The sequence below is a fragment of the Psammomys obesus genome, unplaced genomic scaffold, assembly GCF_907164565.1.
Source record: "Psammomys obesus unplaced genomic scaffold, mPsaObe1.curated_primary_1811, whole genome shotgun sequence".
In the NCBI taxonomy this organism is placed as follows: Eukaryota; Metazoa; Chordata; class Mammalia; order Rodentia; family Muridae; genus Psammomys; species Psammomys obesus.
In genome coordinates this window covers 22,602,485-22,627,044 of record NW_026596039.1, presented here as the reverse complement: position 1 = coordinate 22,627,044, position 24,560 = coordinate 22,602,485, and the positions used below count along the sequence as shown (strand labels likewise).

General features: G+C 53.0%; 1 protein-coding gene across 12 annotated transcripts in view; it reads right to left on the bottom strand.

The window, feature by feature from the left end:
• Tle3 (TLE family member 3, transcriptional corepressor) overlaps positions 1-23,325 on the bottom strand; it is a 43,267-nt gene extending 19,942 nt beyond the window's left edge. For 6 of the 12 annotated variants that reach the window (XM_055621835.1, XM_055621838.1, XM_055621837.1 and 3 more), the window contains exons 1-6: positions 22,923-23,019; positions 22,347-22,447; positions 21,809-21,872; positions 20,848-20,892; positions 4,311-4,373; positions 2,766-2,840 (exon numbers count right to left, since the gene is read on the bottom strand). In XM_055621835.1, the coding sequence (XP_055477810.1) occupies positions 2,766-2,840; positions 4,311-4,373; positions 20,848-20,892; positions 21,809-21,872; positions 22,347-22,447; positions 22,923-22,946 (372 nt within the window). In that variant the 5' untranslated portion in view covers positions 22,947-23,019. Of the gene's footprint in view, positions 1-2,735; positions 2,841-4,310; positions 4,374-20,847; positions 20,893-21,808; positions 21,873-22,346; positions 22,448-22,922 lie in introns of all 12 variants that reach the window. The other 6 variants (XM_055621833.1, XM_055621832.1, XM_055621834.1 and 3 more) reach the window with 3 other exon arrangements.
• Between the last annotated feature and the right edge of the window lie 1,235 nt (positions 23,326-24,560).

Here is a 24,560-nt window from a genome sequence, read left to right as displayed (position 1 = left end):
TTTCCTGCGCCCAAGATTTCCTGCAGGATTAGCTTCTGGGCTTGGCAGTATTTTTTTAGAGGTCACAATGATCTTCACTATCTCCATTTCACAGAGGTGACAGCCATAAGGGCCAAGTAACTCCTCTATGCAAAAGAAATTTGAGCCAGGATACCAACTTGGCATTCCCCTGCCTCACCTCAGCTTCTGGGCTAAAGCAGCTGATGCTAAGGAGCCTCTCCACCCTCCTTTCCCTGAAGTTCTACTGCCTGACTTCCTCCTGCTCAGCCATCTCTCTCAGCCTCCCCCTGAAGCAGCAGACAGGAAGCCCTGCGGCAGCTTTTCACATCTCTACACAGTCTAGGACTTGTCCTCTCTTCTTTCCTCTAAAGAAAAATACGAAGTCAACACTGCACACTGCCTAAATAATTCTCAGGCAATCTAGAACAAGTAGCCAAGAGCCCACCACCTCCTAGGCAAAGGCCTTAGTTTACCACAGAACCTTGTACAGGGCCAAGTTCTGGAAAGGGACTCCATCTCTAGCCCCACCTTCCCCAAAGAGACATGAGTTCCCTAAGGACCAACTAGGAGTTTGAGGGGGTGGTGAGTGGCCAGCAGCCCAGGTCCTTTCACCTGTCCTTCCTCTCTGCTCTCCAGGTACCTTCTCAACCCTGGCCTGCCATCTCAGAAGACAACCCCTGGAAAATTGCAACACTGTGACACACTTCTGGCTGCACCCAGGCCCCAGATATTGCTAGTGGCCCAGCTAAGTGGAGACCTCATGCTCCAACTCTGCATCAGGAGGCCACAACCAGCCAACTGGAGCAGGTGTGCCAGTAGAAACCTTTCTGAGGAAATCACAACTGGGGCATGACCCTGCCTGTGCCCTCATCTCAGCAGGGTGGCTCCCTCTGTCCTCCAGGAGAAAAGCAGGCAGACCCTCGCTGGAGGGCAGTCAAGCACAGCTCCCCAGCCCCAGTGTGCCCCAGCTGCTGGCAATTTCTGCCTGGTGAGGCTCTGTCAGGCGCACAGCGATTAGACGGCTGCCTGCCTAATGACAGGGCGACGGCCGCATTCACTCAGAGCCCAAGAAGCAATTACCTTGAAAATGGGGGTCACAGGCCCCACTCGTGGGCTTTAATTGAATTCCAATATCTGCCTAGGGCTGCCTTGACCTAACTTGTAGCTTCCTAAACGCTACTTAAAGGAACTGGAGCTAATCCAGCTGTGAGTGCTGCTTCCCAATTTTACTCTTTAAAAAGAATTTTCATATGTGGATTTTAATTCCAAAGAATGAGAGGAGAAGGGACCAGACTGTAGCCCCTATCAACTGGTGAAAGAGCTTGCCCTGGACACCTGAAGGAGAGGCCTGGAAGGGAAGGCAGACAAGGAGCGGGACGAGAAGGGTTTGTGCTATGCCAGTGGTTCTCAACCAGAGGTGCTGTTGCCCATGTAGATATAGGCAACATCTGGAGACATTCTGGGTGCACAGACACCCGGTGGGTACAGAGCAAGGCTGTTGCACAGGGCAACAAAGAATTATCTAGGCTCTAAACCCACCCCACGCAGTTTAATTAGGAAACCCTAATCAAACTCAGCAAAACAGGGACTTTGGGGAAGAAGGGGTTCAAAAGGAGAAAAGATACAATTGGACAATGAGGGAGGAGCAGGGAAGCGGTTCAGTGGTGGAATGCTTCCTGCCAAGCCTGACAACAGAGTCTGATCATGGGATCCCATATGGTGGAAGAACACTAGCTCCAGCGTATCATCCTTTCACAACACACGTGAAGAGGGTAGTAGGGGTAAACGGGATCAGCCTACACTGTATGTATGATAACATTATCAGAGAATAAATTTTTTAAAATCTCTCTTAAAAAGAGAACCCTGAGCCAGATGATCACAGGCTATACTTCAAGCTTTACAATATCACAGCTTCTCTCCCTAGGCTGCTGCCTCCCAGCACCAAGCTTCTTGCCCTTCCCACGCAGCAGGGCGGGGATTTTTCCCCTCAACACCAAGGATTAAGGAAGGCTTAAACTTTCCCCAAAAATTCGAACACGGACTAACACTAGAAGGAACCCATTGAACGGCCTTTGCCGAAGAACTCTGGAACCATGCGTTCTGGCAAACCTGAGGGGTTTGTCAGGCGTGTCTCCTGACACACTGACAGCTGGGAAGGCCTAGAAAGGTGAACTAGCCTACCCTTTCCTTTCTCTCCACAGAGCACTATGGGATGTGTGCTCCTGTGTTTGGGGATGAGAAGGAGCTTCTAGAAGGTTCCATCCAGGTATACAGCTGAAATTCACAAGGACCTTTGAAGAGTGCTCAGCCATGCAGCCCAGCACATGAATCAGCAAGCTCCCAACCCCCAAAACTGTCACAGCACGGTGCACATCAATAAACAGCAGAGATGGTTCTGATCCCAGGTCAAAGAAGGGCAGCCCAGCCTAGGAGAGGAAGGAGGGAGGCAGCAGCCAGGAACTGATCAGCACCTTCCGGAAGTCAGGGACACCAGATGCCAAGGAATGTGGAAGCTAAAAAAGTTACAGGTGGCCTCAAGGTGTGTCTGGTATTTCTTTAGTTTGGGGACTAGGAGGCAATGTGGCAGAGCCATTGTGTAAACAGCCCCAATGGATCCAAGTCCTCATTTGCCTAGGGAAGCTGTGGGCACTGGGGCTGCCATTCTTTGAGAGTACCTAAGGTCAGAGTTCATCTCTGCTCATGGTAAATGAGAGGAATAAAAGGGCTATACACACGGTGAGAGGCAGATTGGGGAGTCCACGTACCCCGATGATGGCGTTCAGCTCCGTCATGGTGACCTGTTTGGCGCGCTCCACTGCCTGCGCCACCTGCTGCTGATGCTGGGGAAATAAAGTATATGGTCAAGGTGTGGCCACCCTCAACAGGCCCAGGACACGGATGATGCGTCCGCCTCGTCTATCACTCTTTCCAATGAGCACGTACTACGTACTATTTTCTAAGGAAACAGATGAGGGGCTGGAGAGATGGCTCAGTGGTTAAGAGCACTGTCTTCTTTTCCAAAGGCCATGAGTTCAATTCCCAGCAACCACATGGTGGCTCACAACCATCTCTAATGTGAACTGATTCCCTCTTCTGGCAGGTGTAAATGCAGACAGAACACTCATATACAAAAAATAAATAAATCTTTATCAAGCACAGCTGCTGATCCATGATCCCCTCAACCTCACACACAGGGAGTTTGTTCGGTGCAATGTGAACATGAGCCGGGTGTCACCTACTGGAGTGATTATCTAGGTATGGTGCCATTACTGTGACCACACGGGACAGTGTACGCTCTCCTATAGTGGTTAGTCATTAAACAGAACATGAGGGATTTACATCCAAAGGCCATGGCTACCAAAAGAAAGACCAGAGAGTCGAGCTAGAAAGAGAAAGTAAAAATGGCCAAAGGAATTCTAACATGGTCTCGGGACTTCTGAATGTAATGACGTGTTGGTGTGGACTCCAAATTGTAATAGACACTCCACCGTGGTGTGGGAGGCTTTGGGAAACCTTTGTACTTTCCACTCAACCTTGTCTGCCAAACCTAAATCTGCTCCTGAAAAACTGATGTCTATTATTAAAAAAGGCTATGAGGTAGCAGCAATCATACCAAATTCTTAGATTTATTTAATCAGATCCTGGTTACAATTTCAGATCACTACCTCAGATCCAGAGCTCCACTAGGGATCTACCAAGGTGAGGCAAGGATGGGTGGGTCCTGACCCTGCCCGTCTGTATTGGAGTGGAATCAGATGGACAAAAACAGGGTCAATGAGCTCAGTTCATCAGCTGGTACCTCTGGCATCTCTTTGGAAGTATTTCCCTCAAATGCTCCAGAGTCCCACCCTTGCTTCCACTGAAGGGCTGAGCGGGGGGGGTCTCTCTTTTAAAGGGTACTTAGAAAGTGACAAGACTTCCATGTCATGCTTTTGGAGAGAACACCTGGCACCTGCAGAGCAAGCACCCCACACAGGGTCTGACCTTTGGCACCAACCAGCCTTACTTGAACCAGGTATAGGGACTCTTCCTAGGAAAGCAGAGGCCAATGATGAAGTGTGTGCGGGCATGGTAGCCATCGTAATTGTAGATAAAGACCAAGATCCTCCTCCCTGGACGTAGGACCGTTCCCCCATTGAAAAAGGAGCACATGGTCCCTGCGATGTGACCCCGTGCCCTCAGAGCAGCTGGAGAAGGCTTGCCAGTCCTACCAGCTGGGTCAGTATGACAGAAAGGGCTGGGCTTAGCTGTAGAAGACCTGGCCACCCTGGGCTGCCCAGAGAAGAGGAGGAGGAAACAGAAGGTCTTACCTCCTGTGACAGGAAAGGCATGATCTGGGCTAGAATTGTGTTCAGTCTCTTTGCAATCTCCGTCTGCAAAGGAAGAGATCACAAATCAAGTCACTGAAACAGTCACTCACACACACACACACACACACAGGCACACTCTTGCTCTTCGTCCACTGTAGTCCCTTACCATGGGCTCCATGCTCACGTGTTAGGAAGCACAGGTAGTCTGTGTGAGACCATGTCAGAGCGACATCTTCTATGAAGAGTCCCTACTATGTCTAAGCAAAAAAACCCACTCTACATTTCAGAAAACCCATGACAAACTGAAGTCTTCTGTTGCGAGAACTGCACTGCTTAATGATGCCCCAAACTGGAGAGGGTCAAGGGCAGGAGCGCCCCTGGGCACCATGCGGTGAGAAGCACTCCCAGGCAGCCTCACAGGCAGTAAGAAGTGTGTGGCTCCCTCATGCTCCACTTTCACCATTCCTCCTCACCCTTGCAGAACAGTCAGAAACCAGACCTGTAAGCCTTCAGTTCTTAGGGCATAGTCTAAGAATGGAACCCAGTGGTTGCCCACATGCTCATACAGGCTGGTCACAGAACCTCAGATCACTACTCTACCCACCCCAGCCTCCAGCAAAGCCCATGTTTAAAATACCAAGAGCTTTCCAGGGGGACCATGTGTGACTCAGATCTCAGATCAAGAGTGCTGCTAAATAAATGGTTAACTGAGCCCGTCAGGAAGGCCTGGGACACTGACAGACAACTCCTGGAATTGGCTTTCTTATCTTGTCTGAACCCTGAGCAGCGAGGACTAAGGTCTCAGAGCAGCCTTCAAAGCTTTCATCAGTGCTCCGCAATCTTTCCGACAAAACCATGACAACAGCCTTTTAAAAACCTGTGATCATCTGCATGTCAGATGATTCTGCATGCAGAGTACAGTCTGCCTCAGATAAAAACAATGCCCTCTGAAGCCTCACCAATAGAGGCTGGCCTTGGAGAATTCCTGGGGCAGCACCCCTTCCATCTCAGGGCACTAAAGAGAACGGCTGTTTGTGGAGAGAACAGGCCCTGACAAAAGCCTGATGGGCTTTGCCAGCCCTGTGTCCTGCGACCCCAAGGCCAGGTGATCCAACCGAGAAGACCTGCCCACTATAGTACAAGTTCCTGGGTGGAGATGAGGCCGCGAAGGGACAGCTGGCTCTCCTTAGGGACAGGGTTACCCAGCAGGTACTGCTCTACACATTTGTAGCAGAACGATGCTTTATTGTGAAGACTGTCCCTCAAACCCCAGACCAACTGCATCAGTATGGAACCCAATTTCAAAGCTCTCTGGGAGAAGCAGCATTCCAGTTAAGAGCTGGTGGGACCCACACGTGCATAATGGTAGCAGACAGCAACAAGGATTCCACACGTCCAGGTTTCTCAGCCTCACTGGTCACAAACTGCTAGTTCCGTTGAGTTTTTCTGTGCACTGCAAGATTCTTAACCATGGCAACTCTCGCCTTTTTTTCAGGGATATCTGCCACTCTTGCCCTAAGAACCCTTGGAGGACTACTCTGTATAGTCTGAATTAGCCCACATAAACAGGAAGAATTTTACCCCAGAAACGGGGCCCTTCTCCCTTGTTCTTCTTCTTCCTCCAAAGTGAGTAGGGAAAGGGGACAGGAGTTCTAAAATCAGTGAGCCAGCCTGCATCTCACTCTCACCTGGTAGAGAACAAACAGCTAAGAGGAGGACTAGAAAGAGCAGAACACCGACACATCAGCTCCATTGCTGAGGAAGCACCCTCGCCCAAAGGCTCTTGCCTCCAACAATCAAGGTAGCAGCGACTGGAAAACAGTATGTGCTAAAATATCTGGCCAAACAATAACATCATTTTTTCTGTTTGTGTGGTGCATGTATGTTGCCTGCACGATGTCCATGTGGACGTGCATGTAGAGGCCAGAGGCTGATCTGGTGTCTTCTCCAGGATCTCTTACTGAAGCTGGAACTCACCGTTTCAGCTTAGACTGGCAGGCTACTAGGATCCTCCTGATTTTACAAACCCCAGCACTGGGTCATAGGTTTCCACTGACACACCAGGCTGTTACACAGCTACTGGGATTCTGAACTCAGGTCCTCATGCTTACACAGCAAGGACATTAGTGACTGAGTGTGTGGTGTGTGTGTGTGTGTGTCTGTCTGTGGTCATGATTCCCTATGTGGAACACATCTGTGGGAGGGGCTGTAGTGGGCAAAATGATGTCAGTCAGCTGGGAGGTGGGGTAAGCAATGGCTTAAGCCCTTTACCAACAGGGAAAAGTATACACCAAGACAGGTCAACCAGAAGCGAGTTCACGGGACCTCTCACTACCCCATCAATTCCCACATACACAATCCAGAAGGCAGAGGCAGGCTCTGATCCCTGCAGCCATTTGACCCACTACAGCTCACAAAAGTTTCAGACAGAGCTTACATTCTCCAGTCAGCAGGTCAAGGGTCAGGGTCTTGGTAGTTAGAGAAAATCAAAAGGAGTTGGCCTTCCCTTCCCTCATACCTAGCTTATGGTCACCAGTTTCCTATGGAAGTTTCTCATGCCTCGAAGGGTCCAGAGCCCAGCACCCTCTATCATTAAGGAAAAGGACCCACTGGGATTCTGCAGCTATGTTCAGGTCAAGGCCTGGAAACCAGGCTACCAAGTGACCCTTGCTGGATTGCGCAGGAGCCCTGTGGGCGGCTGACACTAAACTGTCACTCACCCTCCTACACCATCTGTCTTGCACCACCAACACCCAGTAGGCACAAGAGCTGTCAGAACAACTCCAAGAACAACGTTCTAGAAGCCTGTGTTATTGATGCCCAAGCTCAAGCATGTTAGGCCTCTGCCTGGCAGAAGAATTCTAACAAGTCACCAAGACCACTGGTGGGGATGGGGATGGGGTTGGGGGATGGGTTGGCGGATGGGGGGATGGGGTGCCATCACTTTAAACCACCACACTTCCTTGTCTTGGGACCCAGGCTTGCAAACGCTTCTGTTACCTGCTCCCTCACCATAGGAGCTGTTGGCTACTCTATCTTTCTTAGTCCCTTCTCCAAACAGAAGCACAGACTGAGCCTTTCCCATATTGTGCACAGGCTGCCCTGTACTCCACCGAGTGCAAAGAAGGGTAGGAAAACTATTTACCAAACAATTGGAAGGGTTCTGTTAGAGCAGTGGTTCTCAATCTGTGGGTCCCAACCTCTTTGGGGGTGCATACAATTTTTTTTTTTTTGGGGTGGAGGGCAGGTTTTCTCTGTGTAGCCCTGGCTGTCCTGTAACTCTGTAGCCCAGGATGGCCTCAAACTCAAGAGAGATCCACCTGCCTCTGCCTCCAAAATTGCTGGGATCAAAGGTGTGACCCCCCCCTCCACTGCCCAGCTTACACGAGTCTTAACACTAACAAAATCATAGTTATGAAGTAGCAATGGAAATAACTTTATGGTTGGGGTTACCACATGAGGAATTGCATTAAATAAAAGGTTGCAGCGTTAGGAAGGTCGAGAACCACTGTGCTAGAGGAAGAGGAAGCAGCTGGCCAGACAGAACCACTTTTAAGAAGAGTAGCGGGAATCATCTACCTCGCCTACTGCTCCCAGCACTCTATATGTTCAGCTCTCACAGCCCTGCAGGAGGCACCTACTAACAGCCTCTATTTTCCAGACTGGGAAACTGACACCAATTAAGGGACTCCACTAAACGACTTCCGGCCAGGAAGCCAAATTTCAGTAGGTTGAGACAGCTCGGAGAAATGTTTTTGAAAGAAAATTGACCGTCAAGGCTAATGATTGACAGCATTTTTTATTACAACAGCTGTCCAAACAGCATTTGATCCAACTTAAACAACTTCTCCGCACACACTCCAAATCCAAAAAGAGTTGGGGGACAGGAATCTAGATGTGGGATTTCGACAATGAGGACAGGTCACAAACCACAGGCAACATTAGCAGTGTGGCAGGGTGCGTTAGCCCGACCCCATCTTCCCTGACTCCGGGGGATGCATGAGCCTGGTCTTTAGAAGCACCTGCTAGGTAGTGGGTGGGAGCAGAGGATGGCTTGCTTTGAACGTTTTGGGATAAAGGTGTCTGGGGAGGCTGATCTGGCCTTCAACCTGATTTTCAAGTACAGTTCAAAGGTGGCAGTAGAAAGAAAGACACTGCAGCTCCAAGCTACTGATCTCTGAGACAGACAGAAGCGGTTCAGCGAAGGGCCTGGGGTCCTAAAGCATTCAGAGCCTGCTACCAACTGGGTGCTGGGAGAAACATCTGCCTTGAGTGTCTGTTGAGATTGTTAAGCAAATAAATGACAAAAAAACAAGATAGTGGGGGGTAAGTATAATTTCCCAACGAGCACTCTGTTCCCTGCGCTCTCTTTACACTCCTCATTAAAGCAAGACCTCCCAACGTCTGCCCTGAAGCGTAGGGAATGTGAACACCCTGAAATTCCATGTCTGCAAGAGCAGTCTACTGCCTGTGTCCAACTTCAGACCACCCCTGACTCGGTCTGTGTATGACACTGAGTTCAGAAGGGGATGGAGTCAATCTGGTCTTCACCCCCAGCAACCCTTGCTGCTGCAGGTCCTTCAGCATCCAGTTAGTCTTTGGCCTGCTGGCCTCCTTTAGCTGACCATGCTTGACTTAGTACACAGTGTCTATGACAGTCACGCCAGGAGACTATCACACTGTGGGCTAGCTTAAACTGCCTGGTCGCCTGTACCTGAGGACTCTGACAGAACATTTCATTTTAACCTCAGCCGGGCAAAAACAAGGTCGGGGAGAGACCTGCCACATTAAAAAGTACCCAAAGCTCTAAAGCCGGAAGAAACAACACAGCTTTCACTCCCAGAGGTCTACACCGAGTTTAGCCAAACCACTTCTCTTCTCCCGGTTTTCGTGTTACCTGAAAAGGGGAAGGGCAAACTGGGCATCTCATGTACGTCCTCGGGGCCCAATTCAGACACACACTGCTGGACAGCCCGACTTGCTGTGGCCTCCAGTCTCCCACTTCCTCACACACACACACTGCTGGACAGCCTGACTGGCTGTGGCCTCCAATCTCCTACTTCCTCACACAGCTCTGTGAAACAAAGCCACATAAATGCCTACGTGGGAGAGCAGTGGAGGTGTGCCGAGCCACGCCCTGACAGTACCGGAACAGTGGGCAAGCCTGCTGTGGTGCTGCCTAGGGCTGAGTCCTGAGGTCCAATCTTCCCGTGAGCCATTCAGTCTACCCAACATCTACGACGCATGCAACTTTACTAGAGCCTTACGAAAGGGAAACCTGGTGGCTACTATTATCAACCTGAAAGGCTCTGAAATGACCTAGGAGACAACCTATGGCTTGCTAGTGAGACCTTCTGGGTGGGGCTGAGGTGATAGACACACCCTACATACATGTAGGCCTATGTTATCCCATGAGCTGGAGCCCTATGTTACATAAAAAGGGGAAAGTGATCAGGGCACCGGCATTATCTTTCTGTTTCCAGTTGCAGAAGAAATGTGACCAGATGCCTGCCTCTCTCTTACTGCCATGCCTTCCCCAACACGATCCCTCAGTCCGTGAACCAACAAGACCTTTCCTTCCTTAACTGGCTTTATGTATGTGCGTGCATAGTATATGCAAGTCTGTATATGTGCGTGTGACTGGACATATCCCTTCTTCCTTCCTAGGAATTCTAAAGTGATGGCCCCTCAGTCACTGAGATGGCAGCCTTGGCCAGGCAGCTCCTCCTTGGGTTGAGCCAGATGGTGTTTATCAACAAAGGAAGGAAAATCAGGGGAGGGGGCCGGACAAGGAAGATAACAAAAAGCCAGGGCAGCCTTCCCAGGCCCTATTCCCTCTATAAAAGATCCACTTAGCAGCCTGGGAGATGATGCTTTCGGTTTCTGGGGGCACACGGAAGGCAGGGGGAACTGGTTTACATCACAGATTGCTTGGTGATAGGTGAGCCTCCTTAAAGGCCCTCTTAGCACTGACATATTGATCAAATTATATATAACTACAATACCATTAAATATTTACGCCCTCTGAGGAAGCCTGCCGGAGTCTTTATGCTAGGAAGGCTTCGTACAAGGAAGGGTCTGTGTCTCCGCATGACCCCGAAGATCTTTGTCTTACAGGGCAAGAATGTCAAGGCTGGCCTGGGACAGACACCTCATGCGTCATCCCCAGCGCCCTTCCCATGAGAGAAGGAACAGTGAAGCAGGGTAGGGAGGAAGGAAGTCACTAGGGCTTCCCCAGCCAGAGAGCCTGGGGTTTCTGAGTGGTGACATGACCCTTCAAGGCACTTCCCTGAAAGAAATGAGCCTTCCTTGTTCTTGTAAGAAGTCTACATGCCAGGCAAGGGAGAGTGGGAGGGGCTGATGGGGGAAGGAATTGCAACCCAGCCTGAAGCCTGGCCCCCCTGCCCTGGGGCTGTCCTTGCACTGAGCCTGTTTCAGCAGCATGGAGGAGGTGAGGGCAGAGGTATAGTACACTGAGAACTCTTAGCAATGCCCAGGTGCCAAGTACAGGGGCATGCATTGGGTGACGGGGGCACCCAGATCATTGGACAGAACTCAGCCCTAATGAGAGCCCTCCCTGGGCTCTAGACTCTAAGACTTTCATTTCTCTGACTCTCACTTTCCATCCACCCAGCTTCCTGTTAACAAGATCCAATAATCTTTAAATATTTGTTCACTTTAATTTCTTGGTTCCCAAACACATTAAACTGCTTGCCTCCCACCCCCTACGAAGGGAGACAGCTCTCAAAGAGCCTGCTTGTATGGACAGAACAGAGAAGGCTTTTCAGATTACACCTTCCCCCAAGCTGCCCACTCATCCCAGAGACCCCCTCCCCTTTCCTCTGCCCTCCCCTTGGATAACCCCCTGTTCCCTCCCCCACCTTCCTAGACTCCATTGGCCAACTCCTGTGAGGAGGAAAAATTCTCAATTCATCCCTGTAGGGTTGCCATGGCAACCCCCAGCCACCTAATCCCCCCTTGGAGCATTATGCAAATCTCCCCCTTGCCCCTCAACAGGCTGTAAAAGTCACATTACCCTTGCTGAGGCAGCTCATTAAATTTCGGGGGTCTCCTCACCAGGTCAGAGCTACAAATGAAACCAACTGCTTTGACATTTCGAGGACAGGCGCTCACTGGGAAACCGAGGCAGCATGAAGGGGAAGGAGGTGGAATGCAGCACACGGAGTAGGCAGACACAGAGCCCTATTCTATTGCGCTCAGGCACTGAGCACATCTCCTCCCTAAATTAAAATTCAGAGGTTCAAGCAGGTCTCCACAGGCCACGAAAATCAAGCTCAGGCACTCACTCTATCTGCTCACTCTCAAACCAACTTCTCGGACAGAAAACCTCCCACTTCATAGAGCGGGAATGTGAGGTCCAGAAGGCCAGGGGTTCTCCCATGCGACCATTCTTCCTAGGTCTAGAACCTGATTCTTCTCTTACACTGATGGTCTTCTCAGCAAGTGCTAATTCTGGTCCTTAGAGGACAGGACAGTCAGCAATGTCTGGAAACATGTCAGGACCACAGCAGTGACACTGACAACCATCCAGTGGTTAAGAGCCTGGGGACAGCTGCATGCCCCAATGCATGCATCTTTATAATGACTTCTTAAAAGGGTTTTATATAAAGACTTCTGAGCACTGGAACAAAGCCCAAAGTGGTTCTGGGGCAGGGATCACGATGTGGCCCAGGCCACACAGATGTAGTCCTGATCTGACCCTGCAAAAGGGTCAACCTTGCTTGAGAAGACACACACACACACACACACACACACACACACACACACGTCATCCAACCTCTTCAAACAGCAGTGCACCTGCTGCATGGTGCTGGGGACAGGGCAGATCCTGCAGGGTTGAGATGCAGAGGAGCTAAGCAATGACGAGCTGGGCGCAGGGAAGTGGAAGAAGCCGGTCCCCTTCTCCTCCTCCCTTCTCCCTTTCTGAGGCCTTCCTTGGAAATTTTGAGGCTCTGTCTATTCCCCTGAGAGAATACCCTGCCCAGACCTGTCTGTGTTCTAAATTCCTGCATATGCATTCCCATAATCCCTTGTCACACTTCCCAAACCCCCAATGGCCAGAAAGCCACGTGCCCCACAAGGCCTACTGCAACTGGATTTAAATCAAATTGGTTCTTCAGCCATCACAGGGCCACACTTCAGTTGCTCAGCAGTGCATGTAGCTAACGGTAACCATATTGGGCAGTGCGAGACAGCACTGCCACAGTGGGGAAAATGGTAGGACAGCTCCGCTGCTCTAGCAGGTAGGCTCACTACCCATGCCACCACTCGCAAAAGCTCACAAACAAGCAGCTGTCCAGAGTCACACTGGTAAGATGCAGATCAGGGTACCTCAACTGTAACTGTGGGACTCCAAAGCCCCACTCTAGCCCCTCTAGAGAATCCCATCCCCCACTCCCCAAGCTCCTGGTTTTTTCTCTCCAGAGGCCCCTGGACTCCCTGCAAGACTCCCTACTGACACCTCCACTGTCACCCATGTAAAATGAGGCCCATCAGAAATCCCGCCCCAACCTTGTAGGCCTCAGAAATGCCCCTGGGCTTTCAACATAGGACTTTAAGGAGTCTGCAAAAAAGGGGTCTCTTGAGAAGGAGGGTTTAGAATCAAGTGAAATAACAGGATGGGGGAAAGCAAAAGGGTACAGAACCCATAAACACACACACTAAGGACATGACATAAACGCTAGTGGCAAACCCACAACAGGAGGACCAGGGCAGCAGAGGGCAACTGCCGGTGACCGGCTCAAGGAAGCCCTTTGCTTGGGGGTAATGTGTGAAACCCCTAAGCCTCACTAGCAGAGGCGGGAGCTGCAGGAGCCCAATTCCTACAGCCTGGCCCCAGCACTTGTTACTCTGAGGCAAAGCTAAACTAGGCTGCGGGCAGCCTCCGCTAGGAAAGCAGGAGTGATGACTCAAAGCTGAACCAAGGTGCCTGCCTGACTGCACCCTACGCTTCCTCCTCGCCGCCATCCAGCTCTACCACACTGGCCAACAGGCCCCACTTTCCAGACCACGCACCACCTGCATCCCACTGAACATCTTCTCCGCTGGAAGACATCATGAAGGCGAGGGCATGATGCCCACTCAAATCCATGGCTAGACCTGACTCCACTCGCTGCACACTGGTCTTCGCTAAACTGTCCTCCTCTTCCACTGGCTCCTGAAGCAGGTGTGCACTGCTTGTCTGACCAAGGTCCTCAGTTTCAGATCCTGAGCTAAGAAAGGTCTTATGGCCTTGGAGAGTGGAGTAGCCTTGCCTTGGCCTCCATTCTCCTCTTTCACTCACATGGCCACTGGACTCGGCAGGTGTCCCTCCTGACCCAAGGCGTACTGCACAGTCCCTTGAGACAGAGCTAAGGAGAGAAACTACAGCTGATTTTTATGTCTCCACCTGAGGGAAGAGAGAGCCTTCCAGTATAAATTAAAGAAGTTTAGCAGGATCACAGTCATTCTCAGAATTACAAGCAACCAACAACCCAAACCTGAAAGAGGCTGTAAAGCCAAGATAAACAAAGGCCAAGCCCTGGGAGTCCTACCACCAAAAGCCAAGGTAGGGCAAGCCTCAAGCTTCTCTTCCGGCTCAGCTTCCTCTCACAGCCCAGACAGAGCAGTGTCACCTGGCGCTTCCTCATTCCTGTCACCGCACCCCAGCTTTATCATCCCTTCTCCTGTACCTTCCCCCCTCTTCCCCTTCTGAATTGACAGCAAGAAAACAAACACTTTCCAGTCAAGTTACAGGGCACTAACCTTCCCTTTTACAATCACAGCCTTAGAAAAGCCCGTGGATGCCCTTGGGTGTTCCACAGACGATCAGGTACAGAACCCTAGACTTCGGCATGCATTATCCTCCAAGTCTCCTCTAAAATGCACTGTCAACAGCAGACAATCCAGGCCCTCACAGGCCTGTGCTCCACACCCCCCCCCCTCACACCCAAACGGACAGGCAAGCCCCTCCCAGTCATCTCCATGCCCAGGTCTTCCATCTGATACTCTTGTTCAGGAAGCAAACACCCCAGGATCTCAGATGAAAACGCCTCATCTGCTCTGCAGTCGGGGATCGTGGGAATCTGAAGTGGCTACATTACTCCCATCTATGACACCTGCAAGATCATCAGTTTTTGCGTCCATATGCAAAGATGTAGTAATAGCTGTCTCAGAAGAACTTTGGACTGTCATTCAAAGCGTGGGTAAAGCGACTCCGGCTCCTATTTTTTGCCAGGAGACCTTGGCTATGGAAAGAAATAAGGACCACCTATAGCCAAACTCTGGTGCAGACAGGGCTTCCCGTCTCAGACCTCACTCCTACCTTTCCCACGGCTAGGCACTTGGTTCTCAGGCCTCCACTCAAAGGGTAGCTGAAGTGAAGAGAAAGAGGTCTTATTGTCCAGTAAAGCCTCCACTGGCTCCCCTCAAGCTCGGAACAACCTTTAAATTAAGAAAGCCAGCCTTCCTAGTTTCCCTCGAACCCAAGGGCTCTGCAGAAGGAAGGGCCTCCTGGAGTCTGACCAGACAGGGAGGCTTGGCATCCAGTCTGGCTCCAACAAGCTTACCTGTTCTCCATGTCCTGTCATGGCGGCCTCTGAGCCACAGCTCAGTAGCCTGAATCCCCTAGCCGCTGGCTGACATGCAGCGTTCCTAGTAAACAAGAAGACTTGAAAACTCCATGCCAGAACCAAGACTCCCTGCTCCCTCCCTGAGAAACGTGAGGCTCTGCCCCACAGCTTTGGGTCTGGAGTGGATGAGGCCTTAAGCAAGCCCAGCAGACAGCCGTCACTGCACTCAGGGCAGAGCATTCCTCTTCCCTCCGTTCTCTTTGCCCCAGCTGGAGAGGAGCCTTTATTCTGAAAGGCCAGAGAGAGAGAAGGAGCCAAGAGGAGGAGGAGAGGTACAAGAGAAAGGAAGAAAGCATCTTGGATATGTCTCGGAGAGCATTTGTTGGAAACAAGATATTGTCCCTTTAAGCATATAAAAACAAGGCCCTTGAGTAAGCAGTTCTCGCCCTGGTACACAATTACGGTGCTTTCAGCTGTCTAGCACTACTTCAAGTGCGCTCTTAAGCCAGACTGTCAATGGCATGTTGAAAGCTATTTTGCTGGCTGCTATCATTAATAGCAAAGTGGAGAGCAGGGCTGATGAGAATTAAATATGGGGGAGGGGCAGGTCATACCCAGTCATTACAGAATTACCAGTATGAGAAAGGAGACAATGCCACTTTGGGGAATAGAGTTCAAACCAGAGCATGATGGTGGGGAAGCAGACAGGGGAGGCCGAAAGCAGCAGGAGCAACCCCCGCCCAACCCCCAACCCCGTGCCAGATGGACGGGAGCCAGCCCTGGAGAGCCATATGGGGACGCAGGGAGCCCCTGAGTCGTGGTGAATGTGAGGGTGGAGAGGCCTTTGGGTAACACTGTGCTGCAAAATGTCACCACCTCGCCTCACTTCTCAAGTGAGGCCCCTGCCCTCCCCCAATCCACTCTTCCTAACTGTGGCTTCCTGAGTGTGCTTCACTGCCATCCCAGGAGCTGTTGTCACCTGGAAGGCACTCTGGCTGCTGGCTTCTGCCTCCAACAACTCCCTTCCCACCCTCCCATTAAGGCCCCACTCAAGTAACAGTCCTTCTACAGGGATATCCTCTCAGCCGTCTCCGCTTTCCCAGGAAGAGTGAAGCAAGTGTGTCGCAGTGGCCACATCAGCGCTTACCTCACCGCATCGCAATTACTTATTTAGAGACCTGATGCCCCGGCGGTGGGAATGGTGTCTTAATCGTCTGTGTTACCAACCCCGGCCCACACCCAGCACATCCCAGACCCCTAATAACCGTTTTGGGAATGGGTCCAATTCTCTCATTTTGCTGATGAGGAGACAGTATGCCGAACCACAGAGAGCAGCCTGCAGACCAGCAGGCAGCCCACAATTACAACCCCCACTTCCTTCCCCGGGCTTTGTGCAGTGCAGGTCCACCCACCCGCCCACAGCCCAAAGAAGGAAACCCCACGTGCTTACCGAGCACCTATTTGACACACAGTGTGCGCTGGCAAAGGGGTGGCCTCCACAGCTCTGAGATGAGATGAGGAGCTTCATATTGTGCTGTGTGGGAGCACGGGGAAGAGCCCAGCTCCTGGGGCCCCAGCATTTTGTAGTGATACAGAACATTTTTCTATACGGAATGGGGATGTATTCCTTGGCCAGCGCTCTCCTTCAACAATACAGAGTCAAGGCCACAGTGAAGGAGCCCTTAGTGAATGGGCCCCTTCCTGGGTGGAGGGAGGACTCCAGAGAAGAGGAGGAGGAGGAGGAACTCTTGGCTCACTCCTGCTTCAGGATAGTGTATGGAATAGTAGAACTGGGAGTAGCCTTCCCATCAGGCTTCTCTATCTTTATCTAGTCGTCTTTCTCAGGATGTCTCAACGGTCAGATAGACAAGAAGGAAAAGACTGAGAAGTACGGGAGTTTTGCTCTGAGCAGTTCTACCTACTACAGACGAGGGGTCCACAGAAGCCTGAGGTGAGAGGCAGCCTGGAGGTTTAGTTCACCCTCAGTCTGGATGGGACAAAGTCAAGCTTTTAGGCTCAGTAATTCCCAAGGTACAGCAGGGCTGGAACCCTGCTGAGGAGATGACAGAACCCCTGTGATTCCAGGGAGGACCTGCAAGGCAGCTGAGGCCACAGAATCCAGGGTGTGAATGAAGGAGCTCTGAGCAAAGAAGTTAAATGTCACAGCTAACCCAGATGCCACACAAACAGGCACTGCCCCGCCCCAGTGCCTGCCTCCCCATCCTTCTGCCAAAGGCAAGTCTTTAGATGGCCTTTCCAGAAAACTGCTGCCTGACGGCCCATGCTCACATGGCCCCTTAAGCTGCTTTGCCTGGAGGTCTAGAGGCCTTCAGCCCTCCTCAGCCCTGTGTGGACGGACGGCCACCTTGTGGCCAAGGGTTAGTTCCACTGCTCTCACCTCAGCTATGAACCTGCCCTGTGTTGTTACTGAACACATCAAATCATTAGTTGTGCAAATAGCTGGCAAATGGGGATAGGACTGTGGACACAGCGGTCAGCTGGCATGGTTATACAACCCCAAATGGGGTACTTTGGACTTTGGTGGAGCCCAGTTTGCAGCCGAAACCTGAGTGGATAATAGCATGGGACAATCTGAGACAATTAAAGACACAGTGTACTATGAGTTCCCACGAGAAGAGTTCCAAGGTAGGGAGGAAAGCAGTGACCGCGTTCCCATCACCTGTGACTGTGGGAGTCTGTATGGCGGCTCTGGCCCCTGCGCCCGTTTCTTTAAAGGTTTGGCTAAGAAGCCAAAGGGCTCTTCCAGCTCTGGGGTTACTGCAAACGGTGACTACCTAGTATTGGCAGGGATGCTGCCCCCAAATCGAAACGCCTCCAGTCAGCTCGCCAAACTTCAGTGCTCGCCAGCCGAGGGTGACAGGCCAGCCTGCAGGCTTCCCCCAGTACGTCTCAAGAGCCACTGCATGACAGTTGCTCTGGAGTCTGTTTCTAAGCTGGCTTTGTCATTTGCTGCTGACACTGGAAAGGCGCCTCAGGAACAAGACGGGAACTGATGAGCCGGTCAGCCATCATCGCCTCCCTGGCCCTCGCTGAATCATCCTTGACACTCTGCCTGGAAGCAGGAGCCTGGGGGAGGTAGTGACCTCTTCAAGTCCCGGGCCAGGCCTGTGATTCCGTAATCTTTGCTTTACCATAATTAGGGAGAGAGTCAAAAGAGTAGGAGGACCCATTTATTACTTCTCTGAGATTTGACAGCTTGGAAGAGAGATGGGGGTGGGGGACAGAAAAACAGCCAGGGACAGAGCCAGCCACAGTGAGTTTAACCTCTCAAGTGAAATGCAAACGGGCTGGACGTAGCTCATCAGCTGCCCTCTGTCAATACTAGGGACCATCTGGCAGAACGCAAGGTTCTCGGCTAATTGGCATTTCCCATGGAGCCAATGAAGAAGAGCTTTTGAAAAAAATATGTGGTGAAGTGTGTGTGCGTGCGCGTGTGCAGGCTGAGGATGGCCAGACACACTTTCCCAAGGTGCTAGCTCTGTAGACCATCTATTATATGAAAGTACATACAGTCCCCACCCCCACTCGCTTAAAGATGAAGAACCCAGCCTGTTTGTTCCAGGCAGATGTAATCACACAGTCAAGTCTAGAGGGCAGGGCGCTGCATGAATAATTCAAGCACTCCAGTCACTTGATTGTGTGTGCAGATAAAACACCAGTCAACCGCTAAACAGGTCAGCTGATAAACTTGTTTGCTCAGGCCTAACCACCATCCGCCAAATGCACCCAGACCCACACTACAATTAGTGGCAGGGTTTTCTTCTACAGAACCTTGCAAGCCTGGGGAGTGGCCAGCGCGCCAGTAGGTCGGGGCTGTATTGCGTTTCTCAGTCAGGGTTTCTCCACCTCTTTGCCTCTTTGTTCCTACACAGCCACAGGGTGAGTTCACCCAACCCAGAGACTGCTCGGCAGAACGCATGCTGGGAAGGGGCTGGAAGGCAAAGGTAAGGCACCTGGAGGGCCCAGCTGCACAGCCCAGAGGCTCTGAAATGAGCCCTAGCTCCTGCCCCTGCCGGCTTCCTACATGCCTTGGTGGTTTACCCACTTATAAAAAAGAGGGCAAACAGCCCCTGTCCACCAACGGCTGAAGACACTGTGGCCAGATCTCAGGCATGCTCAGCTTAGAAGCGTTTGGGGAACGGGCAGAAATCCCAGCTGAACACAGCTGCTCTGTGTACAAGCCCCACCAGGAGCGCTGTGATGCTTAACCCTTCTGGGTTCACAGCAGCCCCAGGGCTCAGAGCAGCCCTGCTCTGCAGGCCAAGGATTTCTTTGTGCCAACAACCGTCTGCGCAGACCCAGGCGACACCACCCATGCAGACCTCAACATGTAAGGACCTACGAGACCCTAATTAGAAGCTCTTACAACGACCACTGATATAAATTTTGAACCTGGGTGCAATTACCCTTTTTAAAACATGCCCAAGATACTATTTACAGGGGAAGGGGGGGCACTGGGGAAAGGGAAGTGGCCAAACTTTGCATAACACCCCCAAAGTCCTTAAAACACCTGAGACCCTGGACCAGTTCTACCAAGAATGAGGCAGAACCCATTTCTGGTTCATCCTCCCCAGGAGAAGCTTCTTTACATATAAAGCAATGTCTGTTTATTATTTCTGCGGGCCAAGAAGTGGAAATGCGGTAGCCTCCATGTGTGCATGCCCAGGGAACCAATTCCTCAGGAAACCACAGCTGGCTTCCCACATTGCTCACTAAATGCTGGCCCCTTTCTGGCTATCCTTTGCCCAACAGGGGAAAAGAAACTAGACTCAAAAGGCTCTATAAGAAGCCACTGGAGCGGGCAGGAATCTGCACACTTCCCCCTCAGGTCACCTGCCCTCCTCACCTGCCCTGGGCCCTGCCCCCTTTAAAGAGCAAAACTTAAACCTTGTAAATGGCTGTTAATTTAGAGCAGAAAATCCATTCAAGTCACAGTCACCAAAGGCTAGAATGAGTCAACAGCCTTCTGAGATTTCAAGAACACCAATTGTTAAAAAGAACAACCGGCCCGCGCCATTTATACGTGCCAAGCTGATGCTAATCGGCAGCCAAGCCAAATTATAGGCAGCCTCTCCTTGGAACACAAATAGACAAACAGGCCTCTCCCACAGCCTGGCCTAGCCCAGGACTAGCTACTGATATGCACTGAGATAAAGGGTGTTTGTGCTTGCTGCGGCTGAGGTGTGCTGTTATTAGAAGGGTGACAGTATGAGGTGGTTTACATATCCATCAAAGGATACCACACTAGCTAAACTGGTTTGACTTCAGGATTACAAAGCTGAGCTCAACTGCCAGCCTTTCTCAAAAGACCTGGCGAGGCTGGCCCCTGGGCAGGTTACTTCACTCCTGGGCTTCAGCTTCCTCCTGTGAAATGGGACACAGCTGCCTTCAAATGAAGAGTTGAGAAACTCGCTCCCAAATGCAAGGCACGAGGATTGCATTTCACTCTGGCTTTAAGTTTTTTAGGCCGTTAGTGGCTTCATTCCCTGACTTTCAACAGCTCAGCCTGGCTTTTAAGGCCCTTGAAGTGTAATCTTATCAAGGCAGTACATCACTTTTTTTTTTTTGCAAGAAAAAGAAAAGCAAAGGGGGAGGAGCCCGCCTGCATTTCCTTTTTGAGAATTTTACATTAAACAGATGAAAGCACAAAGCCAACTCTACCTCCAGGAGTCACACAGATCCTAGGCGACCCAAGAGACAACTTTCCCTTTGGTCCTTTTCTACCCAGATCCCAGACCAGGCCTAAGTTCCCAGGAACAAATGCTGAAAGTTCAACACAACCAAGGGACAACAAAGCCCTGGCACCCGGCATTCGAGGCACTGACAAGCAATTTACCCTTCAGGGCCAAGTGGGAAGACCAGAAGAACCAAGCTCTATTCAAACGAGAGGACTCCCCCCCCAATTCACATCTTGTACTTTAAAAATGTACATAAAAAGCACTTACCTGTTTGTGCATTTCAATATTCAAGCCATAGGACATCTCATAGTACTACAAATTAAAAAAACGCTGTTAACACTCAACACAGGGACACTGCTCATTTTGCCGCCCCCCCAGGCACTGGGTCTAAAGAGGCTGAAGCCCACCCACCCACCCACAAAGACAGCCTAAGGAACGCTGATACCAGGAAGTGGCCAAGTGTTCCTCTAGCTCAAGAGACCATTATGCACACCAGCAAGAAAAGCTGGGCCTCCCCTCCCACAAGCACCCCATGTGCCAGCCACACATGCTGTTTATACAAGGTGGGGGCTCTACAGGGAACGCTGCAAACACGCCGCCTCCTGTCCTCTGAGATTACCTAGCACTGGGTGGAAGGTCTCCTGTGTGGAAAGACTGCAGCCGGCCTTCCCTTGGTGGCTCCCATGCCCCCTCCCAAACAAAGATGTCACCTTAAAGGAGGCTAAAAGATGGTCTAGCCCGGGGAGGCCCAGACTCCCAACTGAGGAAGTCGTCGAGAGGTCCAGGCAGAGGGCTTTAAAAAGTTCCTCCAATCTGGAAAAACTCTGGGGACGGCGGGTGCTTCTGTCCCATTCTAGCTAGGTCCCAGCTGCCAAACAGGAAAGTTTCCGAACACTCCCAGGAGGGCTGGGGGGGGGGGGGGACTTGAAATCAACCCTGACACCTCCCGTCCAACTCTTACTGTTACTAACCAGCTTAAGGCAACCAGGCCCCAGGGAAACCTCCACACACAAATGAAAAGCTCTTTACAAAGGTGGCCAGGAATGCGGGTTTGTTTCTCTTTTGGTCCCTCCTCCAGGGGTAGGAGAAGCAGCAGCTGAAGAAGGAAGCCCTCCAGGGGGCTGTCCTGAGGCTGGGCCTGGCTCTGGCCTGGTCCCTGCTGGCCCCACAACCTAGGGGCCCTGCCCGGCCCTGCTCTCCCTCCGCCCTGCTGCGGGCTGCTCCTCACCATCACATAATGGCGCTGCATCTCCGTCTTCTCGTTCGCCAGCTTGTCGTACTCCACTTTGAGGCTGTGAGGGCAAGAGGAGGCTCTCAGGCCTAGGCCTACACCGCCTCCTCCGAGACCCGGACTCTGGGGCCTCGGAGAGGCACTTCTGTCCACTTCCCAGGGACCCAGAGGACCCCTATTATCCAGCATCCTTCGGGTAGCGGGGATAGCCGCTCGCCACCCGGAGCCTGGCGGTATCAACTCCAAAACTTCCCTTGATCTGGCGAGGGGACTCGTCGCGGCCACGCGGGGGCAGGCCCCGACGCCCGCTCAAGACCCCGACCCCCAACGGGCGGGCTCTGGAAGCTGGGCGACCGCGGAGCACAAAGGGTTAAGGCTGCGCGCTCCGAGAGGGGAAACAAAAGGCGGAGGCCCCGCCGCCCCGCTGCCGGGGGTCGGCGTCCCCCTCAGTGCCCGCGGGGGACAGCAGGAGCGCGCGCGGCCGCCCTCCTCGCCAGCCCGGAGCCGACCCCCACCTCCCGGCCGCCCTCCCTACCTGTGATACTGAGCTTGCAGGAACTGGAATTCGTCTTTGATCCTGTCACAGGACTCGGCCACCGTGAATTTGAATCCCGGCTGCCCGGGTTGATGGGGTGCCTGGAGCCCACAAGGACGACACAGGGGAGAGGAGTGGGCATATCAGAAGGGCTCCACGCGGCCCCGTGTCTCCGCCCTGGCCCTCCCCGCCGGGAGCCCCCGGCAAGGCCACCACCCCACAGCCCAGAGCCTTCCCAGCAAGTTTTGCTTCGCTCTCCGCCGGGGCCGGCAAGGGGGCCCTCCGGCCATCCCCAAAGCGGGAGGGTTCCCGTGACCAAGTGCCGCCGGAGCTAGCTGGAAGACTCGGGAGGGGGCCCCGGAGGGAGGCGGCGTCCCCCTCCCACGCGGGCCGCCCCGGCCACCCGGGCGCAGTGACCCTCGGCTCTCTACGGCGCCCCCCCCAGCCCCTTTGTGTGAGCGCACACACGCGCGCGCACCATAAAGGTAGCAACAAGCAAAATGGAGGTGCTGGGTAAACTGCCTCGTTTACCCTGCCACGATAGAGGCTTAAATAAGCCGAGCTGCAATTACTCACCGGATGTCGGCCTTGCGGATACATGGCAGGGAGGGGTCGCGATTCCGAGAGCTGGGAAGCGCCGAGAGCCCGAGCCGGGGACGCGCGGGGGAGGGGAGAGGCGAGCCCGAGCGGGGGGCGGCCGGGGAACCGAGAGCTCGCCCCCGGCCCCCCCAGCCCGCTCTCGCAGCGAAATCCCAGAGTCGGGCGTGCGCCCCAAGTGCAGACAAAGAGCGGCGGAGCGAGCGGCAAAGTCGGCGGCGGGCTCGCGCTTTGTGCGCCTAGGGCTCGGCCGGCTGCGGCCGGCCGCCGTTCCCCGGCTGCGTGGACAGTGTCAGAAGCCGGGGCCGCGCGGACATCGTCGGCCCCCCGGCGGCGCCAGGGCGCGGGTCCGAGGCCGGGCGTGGGGCCGCTGTCCTGTCCCTTCGCGGCTCACTCAGCGCGACCAGGCTGGAGGGGGGCGCGTCTGGGCAGCCCGGAGCATCCGGGGCGCGCGGGCCGGGTCCCTCGGGCGGCCCGGGCCGCCGCTCGCGGGGGCCGGAGAAGGCAGGCGGGCACCGGGCGACGGCTGTGGACCGCGGCTGGGGGCTGGAGCCCGGCGCGGGCGCCTCGACGCCCCCCCTCGGAGGGGAGAGCCTGCTGCTCCGTCTGCTCGCGCCGCCGCCGCCGCCAGCCCTTCCCGGGGCCGAGGAGGAACTCCGGGCTCAGTCGGTGCAAATCATGCGCCTGGCGTCCAAACTCCGGCGGGCACGAGAAGCCTCGGCGAGGGGTCCTCTCTGCTCCCGGGCGAAGCGGCGGCGTCCCGGGCGAGGGGCGGTCGGCGTCCCCGCCGCCTCGGAGCGCGCAGGCTGGAGAGCGCCGGAGGGGGAGCCGTAGCCCGAGCCCGGGAGCTCTGCGGCTTCTTTTCTTCCTCCCAGCCCGGCTCTCCTCTCCGCGCCCCGACAAACCCCCAAAACACACAAACACAGGCACTCAACACACACACACGTACACGCACCCCCCCCCCCCCAAAAAAAAAGTGCCTCGGACCTGCGGATACCACACACAGACAGGCGAAGCGGGCCGAGCACGAGGTCTGAACTGCCGCGAGAGCAGTTCCAAATAGGGACTGAAAAGTAACAAAATAATGTGGCGGCTTCACCTAGCGCCGGCCAATGGGAGAGCGAGGCTCCCACGTGGGGCCACGGGACGCGCACGGCGACTGGGCGCCGCCGGGCGCGACGTCACAATGCCCTCTTGTGTCTAAAACTATGCATGAAAAGTAGCAATCAGGCCCTACCCGCCGGTGACTTTCGCTTGGGAGTGAAAAACAGCGCTCCTCACATCAGGAATTAACCGAAAGACATATAATAAATAGATATATATTATAGTCCTGGGCTGCTAGGGGTTTTTTTTCCCCTTTTTTCCCACGATCTACTAGCAAATAATTATTTGGCGGGAGGGGAGAAAGAGAAAGCGAATAACAACAAAAGGGTGGGGGAAGGACAAGCTGTACAATCCTTAAAACCTGTGGCTGGTAGTAATGGATCAGTTGATTCTGCAGAGGCGGCGGACGATTGCCCCCCTCTAATCTCATTAGGGCTGCAAAGCAGCCCAATTAGATACTATAAAACAAACAGAATCACTTTGTCAGTTTAATGTTTTCACTTCAGAAGATTT